The following is an 8,895-nucleotide window of genomic DNA, read 5'->3' as shown; positions in this document are numbered from 1 at the left end:
CACAAACACTGACCAGCCCCACCCTCCCTCATGCGCCCTGCCTGCCCCACACGCAGGTGTGAGCACACCCTCGCACACGTACACACGCACAGAGGTCTCACCCCTCTGACCTGGGCACAGTCTGGGCACCCTTGTGGAGGCTGCTATCCTACAGACAGACGGGTTGGGGTCTGAGTCCTGGCTCAGGCTCACTCTCCTCATCTGCAGGACGGGCAGAGCGTCACCTTTCCAGGTAAGGCCTGTCAAGAGTTTCCGGAGGGGTCTGCACGTCTGATGGGCTGACACTCCTCTTCCTACAGCCGGACCATCGAGCAGGTGCAGAAGGAAGATGGCCAGGCTGGGGGGACGGTGAGGGAAGCAGCAGGCCCTAGGATCCCCTGATCCAGGCAGCTGACCCCCAACATGGGTCTTCCTTGGAGCTTAGGGAGCAAGTCTAGGTCTCCCAGCGCATGCTGGGATCACAGGGGGTGGGGAAGGGGGCGTCCCTAAACAGAAAGGCCCTTTCCTCCCATCCTTCATCATGACCACTTCTGGGGCATCTGCTAGGTCGGGCACATTGGTGGTCACTTCATAGATTTACTGTGCCCATTTTATAGATGAAGAAGGCTGAGGCTCGGAGAAGCCAAGTGACCCCCTAAGGCCCTAGAACCTCAAGGTCATGAGTCTGAGCTTTGAACCCACACTTGCCTCGGCATTTGTCCCAGTTCTGCCTCCTACTGGGTTTGTTTTTCTGGTCACTTTGTCTTTCTGAGCCTTGGTTTCCCTTCTGTAAAATAGGGGTGAGAATGAGAGCTTTCCGTGAGTTGCCTGGGGATTACTCGCGATGGTACCCACAAAGCACTTTGCAGTCAAGCTTAATAAGTGCTCACTAAGTGGCTTCTGTGGGTGTGGTGAGACCCTCGGCTCTCTGCACGTGGGAGAACCGGTATTTTATTCATCTTTGCATCTGCAGAGCCCAGCACTGTGCCTGGCAAACAAGAAGTATTACAAAAAATATGACCAAAAAATGGCTATCTTTCTGACGATCGTGCTTACGTTTTGGCCGACTAAGGGAAAACACTGCGGACCGAGCCTGACATGTGCAGAGCCTGGGGCAAGGGTACAAAACCGAGGCCCACACAACCACTGTCGGGATATTTAAATGTCATAAGTCATGCTAATAACTCGGTAAGAAAAATATGTTCTATCCTCCCACTTTCACAAATATACCTGCATCATGACCTGAAGGGCCAAGTTCCAAACGAGAAATCTAATCCCTCTGGGTAATGCCTGCAGCTGCCCCTCCCCCGGCTCTGTCCACACCCCACAGACAGGCACCCCAGAGTCACTCCCCAGACCTACAGGGGGTACCTCCTGTGGAGTCCGCCTTCAGGAGCACGGACCTGGGAAGAGAGCTCTATACATTCTGCTGGACTCACTCTGCCAGGGGAAGGTGATGGCCTAGGAGGGCCCAAGAAGCCGGAGATCCGCTACCGGCCAGCCTGGCAACTTTGGACAAGGCCCTGACACTCAGCTGCCTCATCTGTAAAATGGGCCGGCAGTTTTGCCTGCCGCTCAGGGCTCATGGGAAGGTCCACCTGAAAACGGAGATGTGCGTTTGCCGGCGGTGCCCCCCAGCCAGAGGACAGGGGTTAGCTTGGCTGGCGGAGGCGTGGGACTTGGGCAGCCCTCCAGGAAGTCAGGCCTCCGAGGATCCCGGGAGGAGGGGTGCTGAGCCAGCAGAATTGGCCAGACTCATGAGCCGGCGGCTGCCTCACTGCAGCCCGGGCTGGCCCCCTTCCCAGCTGCATGGCGGTCTCCCCTGGCGGCCTATGCAGCCCCCGCTCCTGTCCACCAGCTGCAGCTGCCCCTGGTGCTCCTCCCCAGTGCCCCCCCCCCCGCCAGAGCCCTGATGCCTGGCCCCTGCTGTAGGACACGGGGAGGACAAACATACCCTCCCCACGGGCTGCGGGGAGCAAGCAGCACGTCAGCTGCCGGGGGCTGCTCTCATTCTCATGGACGCCACCTCGGTAAAGGGCTTGGCTGGTGCTGGGTGTGTAAGAGGGGATCGACAACTATGGGTCCCGGGTCCTCTTCTTACCCAGCAGAGATGCTGGGGGGACTCAGGCTTGGGGGGGAGCCCCGCCTCGTCTGTTTGTTAGCCTAGGCAAGGGACACGTGCGGTCCCCAGGCTCTACGCAGAGCCCCGCAGGAAAGGCCGACAGCGCAGGGCCTGACCTCTGGGACACAGGTGGGACTGCAGAGACCTGTAGGGGGAGTCCTCCAGCCTCCTCCCCTCCAACCCTCTCTCCTGCTCCCAGGCTCCTTGGTGGCCTCACACCACTCTGGATGTTCTTCTGGCGCCAGGGTGCACAGAGCTCTCCCTCCTGCGGCCTTCCGACCCCACATTCACTGCCGCTCCCAGAGCTGCCTCTGAGCCCGGCAGAGCTCCGGTACTCAGCACGGAGGATGAGGACGGGCAAGTGTGGGGGCTCACAGAAGGGGCAAGGTCAGCGGGGAGCTGAACCAGCAGGATGGGTTCTGTCGTGTCCCGCTGGTGCAACGTACGAGTCGGCACCTCTGATCCTCAGTTTCCTCGTCTCCCAAATGAGGGTGGTTTCTCCCTGGCAGAGCCACTAGAAAGACCTGGTGCATAATGCAGGAAAACGTGCAGAGGGTCTGGCGGTTCCTCAAGAGGTTGAACAGAGTTACCATGTGACCCAGCAATTCCACGGCTAGCGCACAGAGAAATGAAAACACGTACTTCAAAAGACACTCGTTCTCGTGTGGGAATGTTCGCAGCGGTATTATTTGTAACAGCCAAAAAGGGGAAAGAAGTCAAGCGTCCGTCAGCAGGTGAGTGGGTGGACAGATGGGGTCCAGCCGCACGCTGGAATATTATTCGGCCATAAAAAGGAACGAGGCTCTAACACCTGCTAGCACCTGGAGGGACGCTGAAAACATGAAGCCCAGCAAGAGAAGCCAGGGACGAAGTCCGTGTGCTGGGGCGTCCCACGGATACCCAACAGACAGGATAGGAAATCCACAGCGACAGAAAGCAGACTGGTGTTTGCCAGGGGCTGGGGGGTTGAGCGGGGAGAGGCAAAGGGGAGAGACTGCACAGAGGTTTTCTTCTGGGCTGATGAAAATGTTCGGGAAGTAGACAGAGGTTAGTGACGGCACAGCACTGTGAGCATATTAAGAACCGCTGAATTGTTCATTTTAAAAATGGTGAACTTCAGAGGCGCCTGGCCGGCCCGGTCGGAAGAGCATGTGATTCTTGATCTCAGGGTCACGAGTCTAAGCCCCAGGCTGGGTGTACAGATCACTTAAAAAAATAAATAGGGGCGCCCGGTTGGCTCAGTCGGTGAAGCGTCTGCCTTCGGTTCAGGTCATGATCCCAGGGTCTTGGGATTGAGCCCCGGGTTGTGAACTCTCGCTCTCTGTCAAATAAACAAATGGTTCTTTCTCTCCTGCTCACCTTGCTTGTGCTTTCTCTCTGTCAAGTAAATAAATAAAATCTTACAAGTAAAAAAATAAATAAAACCTTAAAAAATGGTTAGTTTCACAGTGTGTGAAGTTTACCTCAATGAAAGCAAGAACACCAGCATAATGCTTGCTACAGACGCTACAAAGGCGCTCACAGCCCCGAGTGTGGCTTGTGAGGAGGTATCCAGGCGTGCATCCTCAGTGGGGCACGGGCGACAGCTCAGAAGGGAGTGTGTAGCGGGGGTCGAAGCCCAAGGCTATTGTCCACGCTGGCAGGATAGGGCACGGAGCCTCTGGAATGGAGAGAGGAGAAAGTCGCACGGTTGGCAGGGGCCGGGGGTCTGGAGGGTAAGGGGGACCCACGAAAGCTTCTCGGTTTTTAAAAGACCACTTTGCAATGTGAAGGACAGTCTGGATGGGGGCAGGAGTGCAGGTAGGGAGGTGGGGTAGGAGGCCGTTCTGGCAGAGGGGCTGACGGACGCCACTGGATCGCGCCGGGCTGTAACACGCGAGGGGCTCTGGTACACAGAAGGGGAAGCCGTTTGGGGGAGCTCCTTAATGAACGGGCTCGGCCATGGGAAGCAGAGCTGTCTGGGGACTGTCTATCAGGAAGGCGGGTCTGAGCTGGAGACAGGTGGAAGGTCTCCCAACAGGGGTGGTATTGGAAGTCCTGGAGAGTGTGAGTGGCATGCAGAGACCGGAACCCTGGAGGGGACCAGGCTCTAAGGGAAGGCAGAGAAAGACTGGCAGGAAGCTGAGCAGCCGAGGGAGATTTCAGGTCCCGCACTGTCAACCGCTGCGCAGAGGTGTCAAGATGCGAAAGGAAAAGTATCCGGCGCTTTGTCAGTGTGAGGCCACCAGTGACCTTGCGATATTTCCACTGGAGAGTTGGGGGCCAAAGATGACAGTGGGCTGAGGAGTGAGTGAGAAGTGAGGACGCGGGAGTCAGAGAAGTGGGGAGAGCCGTGCAGAGTGTCTGCCGGAGGGGGAGCTCCGGGCTGTGGGGAAGGAAGGAGGGAGGCATGGAAGGGATGGGGGGCGACCCAGGGCCTGGGGGCGTAGTGGAGGTTTGAGGCATTGGTCAAGAAGCCAGAGGAAGGAAGGGGGTGTGTGCAGCCGCGTTTCTAAGCATCGTGGAAACAACAACAACAACAACAAAAACGCGGGAGAGCTGAGGTCACAGTGCCTGGAGTGTGGGAGCGCTAAATGGCACAGGGGGCATGAGAGACCCCAGCTTTGGAGGGGTCACTGAGGCTGAGCGGGCAGACAAGCGGGTCAGGTCAGGGCTGAACAGGACCGAAAGGGCCCAGACTAGGACTGTCATGTCTAGCAAATAAGACTACAGAACGCCCAGTTACCTTTGAATTCCCCATAAGCAACAGGTAACTTTTTAGGGTAAGTATATCTCATGCGGTATTTGGGATATACTTATACCAAAACACGTAATTACTCTTGTTTACCTGCAATTCAAACGTTAACTGGGCGGGAGTCCTCCAACTTACTTGGGCATCCTAGCCGAGGGGTGGGGACAAGGGGATGGAGGGGAGGGGTTGGCGCGGCCCCGCCTCGGGACCAAGCTTGGAAAACGGGTAGCCGCCTGACGGGTGCGGTGCCCGTGAGGAGGAGGCTGCGGCCAGGCATCACGGAGGCCTCTACTGGCCCCTCCCGCCCCAGAACGTTGGTCTGCCCCAACGCCCCCGCGTAAGTCCCGTGGTGTCGCCTTAAGGGCCCATCGATAACTCTACGCTCGGCCGCGGCCTCTATCGATTCGCTCTCGCTCCGCTCGCCGTCCTGAGGCGCGGCGGAGCGCGGAGCCGCATGTAAGGTACGGGGGCCGCGGGACGAGGGCCAGAAAGCCGCCGCTGGGTGGCCGGGAGAGCGCACCTGGGGAAGCTGGCCCAGCGGGACGAAGCCAGGGCTGTCGGCGGAGCACGGGGGAGCCCGAGGGTCTGGCCAGAGAGCACCCCCTCCCATCAGGCTCAGCCGCCGGCCTGCTACGCATGCGTAGCCGCTGCAATCGGCTCTCCTCTCCGGCCTGTCCGCCGCCCCTGCGCATGCGCGATCCGCCCCTGCGGCAGAGCGGCGCCCCGGGCGCGACTGCCCCCTGCCGGCGGCGGGTGGGGTTGGCGTCCCGGCCGGGTCCGTGGGGCGGGGAAGGAAGCACGCGCTTCCGCAGGTTGTCACGCGTTCCCTGAGCCTCTGAGCCTCAGTTTCCACCTCTCTAAAATGGGAATGCTAATGGCTATGTCTCAGCAGCGAGTGGACTTAGAGAGTATTCCGTAAATTCTGCACACCCCTCTCTTCTGCAGGTGCTCTGAGCTCTGACTCCTGCCTTTCTGAAGTGTGTCCTGTGCGGGCGATTCTTCTTCCACACCATGAACACGTCCCCCGGCACGGTGGGCAGTGACCCGGTGATCTTGGCCACTGCGGGCTATGACCACACGGTGCGGTTCTGGCAGGCCCACAGTGGGATCTGCACGCGCACGGTTCAGCATCAGGACTCCGTATCCTTCACCGCGGAGGTTGGGAGGGCGGTACTGGGAAGGGTGCCTGGTGGGGGCAGCAGCCTGGGAAAAGGAAGGGGTGCCTGGGGTGGAAAGGCTGCAGCAGCCAAGCCAGATGGGGGCGGGGCTCGAGGGCTCTGTTCGTCCTCCTCCTTAACAGACCTAGCAGGTGAACGCCCTGGAGATCACGCCAGACCGCAGCATGATCGCCGCTGCAGGTAGCTGTACCCTCAGCCCGACCCTTGATCCCTGCTGCGCTGGCCTGGGCACGGCCACCCTTCAGCTCAGCCTGTGTCCCTAGGCTACCAGCACATCCGCATGTACGACCTCAGCTCCAACAACCCCAACCCCATCATCAGCTACGACGGGGTCAACAAGAACATCGCGTCCGTGGGCTTCCATGAGGACGGCCGCTGGATGTACACGGGTGGGGAGGACTGCACAGCGCGGATCTGGGACCTCAGGTGAGGGGCAGCGGGCAGGAGGGGCCTGCTGCTGGGTGTGTGGGGGTGGGGGGCCAGGCTGGGGCTGTCTCAAGCCAGGGCCCTCCAAGCAGAGGCCCAGATGGGGTTTTCTTTGCGGGTGATTTGCCGGGGGTGGTGACGAAAGCAGGGTAGGGCAGGCGGTGAAGCCACACAGAGATGAGCCCGGCCTCAGCCTGATCCTCCAAGGAGCTCTGGAGAGCGAGTTCCCCAAGCCCGGGCTGAGGGGCTGCCCCCGGGGGGCGGGGGGAGTCTAGCTGGTGTGTGGTGTGACGCCGCCGCTATCAGCAGAGGAACGAGCCTAAATGGCGGGGAAAGAGCGTCTGGGGGGGCGCCAGCAGCAGCCAGTAGAGCGCATGTGCCCCCAAAGGTCCCGGAACCTGCAGTGCCAGCGGATCTTCCAGGTGAACGCACCCATTAACTGCGTGTGCCTGCACCCCAACCAGGTGAGGGGCGCTCCCAGGGCCCGGCACCGTGGGGCTCTGGAGGGCGGGGGACCGGCCCTCCCTCACCTCCCCTGCACCCCAGGCGGAGCTCATTGTGGGGGACCAGAGCGGTGCCATCCACATCTGGGACTTGAAAACCGACCACAACGAGCAGCTGATACCCGAGCCTGAGGTCTCCATCACGTCCGCCCACATCGACCCCGACGCCAGCTACATGGCGGCCGTCAACAGCACCGTGAGTCTCGGGTGTGCGTGCGCCGGGGGAGGCTGGCTCAGCACCCAGTCCCTGGTCTTCCCGATTCCCTGCACATGGCTCAGTCCCCAGATGCTCCTCAGACTGCCCCCTCCAACCCGCCCCCCCCGGGCCTGCTTCCTCATCCTGGGCTCCAGAGCCAAGCCAGCCAGCGGGCTGTCGCTGCGGACGCCCCCTCTCACTACTGCACAGCTCAGCCAGCGGGCGTGACTTCCACCTCCACAGCTCCTCGAGTCTGTCTACTTCCCTCTCCTCCCCGGCTCCTCCTGGCCCACGTTTGCCTCCGCTCCCCGAGCAGCGGCCGCCCGCCCTCCTCACTGAGGCTCTGCCCCCACACGGCGCTCCTTCGGCGCCCGCCGACACCAGCGTTCCCTGCATGGACCCCCTGGCGCCCTGGGTCCTCGCCGTGGCTGTGGGACACGTGGTGTGACCCCGCTCTCCCACCCAGCCTCCTCTTCTCTCCTTCAAAGTCCCTTACCTCTTGATGACTCACTGGTCCCGTAGCGTCCCCGTGTCACCCTCCGGCTGTTCCATCTGACGTGTCTCGCTCCCATCTTGTCCTTCACCCTCCCGCGAGCCAGCAGCTTTCTGCTCGAAGGCCAGGCATGGCCTCTGGCTCTCAGCCTGCCTGGGGCTCCCTGCAGCCCGGCCCAGCTGGGCCTGCCATGTGTCCCCAGCCCCCAGATCCCGTTGTGCAGCCCCCAGTGGGACGGCAGCCCCTGCATCCAGGTCTGGCCACCAGGGCCTCCGTTCCCAGGTGTCAGACCGAAGGCTGCAGGTGTCCCGTGTCCCCCCTCCAATCGCAGGGGAACTGCTACGTCTGGAACCTGACTGGGGGCATTGGCGACGAGGTGACACAGCTCATCCCCAAGACCAAGATCCCGGCGCACGCCCGCTATGCCCTGCAATGCCGCTTCAGCCCTGACTCTACGTGCGTAGGGGGTCTGCGGGGGGCGGAGCCCTTGCACAGCACCCGGAGCAGGTGGGGGTGGCGGCCGACGACCCGCCGCTGCACTCGCCTCTACCCCTAGGCTTCTGGCCACGTGCTCGGCCGACCAGACGTGCAAGATCTGGAGGACGTCCAACTTCTCCCTGATGACGGAGCTCAGCATCAAGAGCGGCAACCCGGGGGAGTCCTCCCGCGGCTGGATGTGGGGCTGTGCTTTCTCGGGGGACTCGCAGTACATCGTCACCGGTGAGCTCTGCCCGCCCGGCGCCGGCCAGCTCCTGCTGCGGTGGGCCCCGGCCTGGGGCTTCGCCCTGAGCTCCTGACCCCGTCCCTCTCTGCAGCTTCGTCGGACAACCTGGCCCGGCTCTGGTGTGTGGAGACGGGAGAGATCAAGAGAGAGTATGGCGGCCACCAGAAAGCTGTCGTCTGCTTGGCCTTCAACGACAGCGTGCTGGGCTAGCCCGTGGCCCCCCAGATTGCAGGAGGCTGTCCAGGGAGCACCTGCGGACTAGGTGTGCTCGGCTGCCCAGGCCAGTGTGAATCTCCATGGGCCAGCCCCTCGCCCCCGAGCCTGCTGGACCCCGCGGCCGGCTGCGACTGGCCAGGCCAGCATGCCCTGGGGTTCTCTCAGCTCCGGTTGCTTCTGTGGGTGCGACAAGGCCCAGAAGCCTGCCCGAGCCAGCCTTCACTTGCTTCCGAAATTCCAGGTCCACAGGGCCCAGGGGCTTCCAGGCTGGGGCCCAACCCCAAGCCCGTGCTCTCCCCCGCCCTGCCCGTTTTGTGTCCTGAGGCC

The 8,895-nt window shown here is 61.5% G+C and overlaps 1 protein-coding gene and 1 long non-coding RNA gene across 3 annotated transcripts; one reads left to right on the top strand and one right to left on the bottom strand.

Moving 5' to 3' along the window:
* Positions 1-3,427: 3,427 nt before the first annotated feature.
* LOC123933571 lies at positions 3,428-5,629 on the bottom strand. The gene is made up of 3 exons (XR_006816640.1): positions 5,353-5,629; positions 3,565-3,761; positions 3,428-3,478 (listed from the first exon to the last, which is right to left on the bottom strand). It is a non-coding gene; the product is annotated as an uncharacterized LOC123933571 (long non-coding RNA).
* On the top strand, positions 4,935-8,889 carry MLST8 (MTOR associated protein, LST8 homolog). 2 transcript variants are annotated; one of them, XM_045992886.1, is made up of 9 exons: positions 4,935-5,169; positions 5,778-5,972; positions 6,139-6,190; positions 6,274-6,436; positions 6,825-6,900; positions 6,983-7,135; positions 7,960-8,084; positions 8,185-8,348; positions 8,444-8,889. In XM_045992886.1, the coding sequence occupies exons 2-9, from the start codon at positions 5,844-5,846 to the stop codon at positions 8,560-8,562; spliced, it is 981 nt and encodes a 326-aa protein (XP_045848842.1). In that variant the 5' UTR covers positions 4,935-5,169; positions 5,778-5,843; the 3' UTR covers positions 8,563-8,889. The 2 variants fall into 2 exon arrangements, with proteins under 2 accessions (XP_045848842.1, XP_045848841.1); XM_045992885.1 differs by lacking the exon at positions 4,935-5,169 and adding an exon at positions 5,189-5,293.
* The last annotated feature ends 6 nt before the right edge of the window (positions 8,890-8,895 follow it).

This window comes from Meles meles, chromosome 21, assembly GCF_922984935.1.
Source record: "Meles meles chromosome 21, mMelMel3.1 paternal haplotype, whole genome shotgun sequence".
In the NCBI taxonomy this organism is placed as follows: domain Eukaryota; kingdom Metazoa; phylum Chordata; class Mammalia; order Carnivora; family Mustelidae; genus Meles; species Meles meles.
The sequence above is the reverse complement of the archived record's forward strand: the minus strand, read 5'-3'. Positions and strand labels throughout refer to the sequence as shown.

Coding starts and splice junctions, on each gene's coding strand:
- MLST8 (XM_045992886.1), top strand. CDS start 5,844: ATGAACACGTCCCCCGGCACGGTGGGCAGTGACCCGGTGATCTTGGCC. Junction 6,191..6,273: donor CAGCATGATCGCCGCTGCAG/GTAGCTGTACCC, acceptor CTGTGTCCCTAG/GCTACCAGCACATCCGCATG. Junction 6,901..6,982: donor TGTGCCTGCACCCCAACCAG/GTGAGGGGCGCT, acceptor CCTGCACCCCAG/GCGGAGCTCATTGTGGGGGA.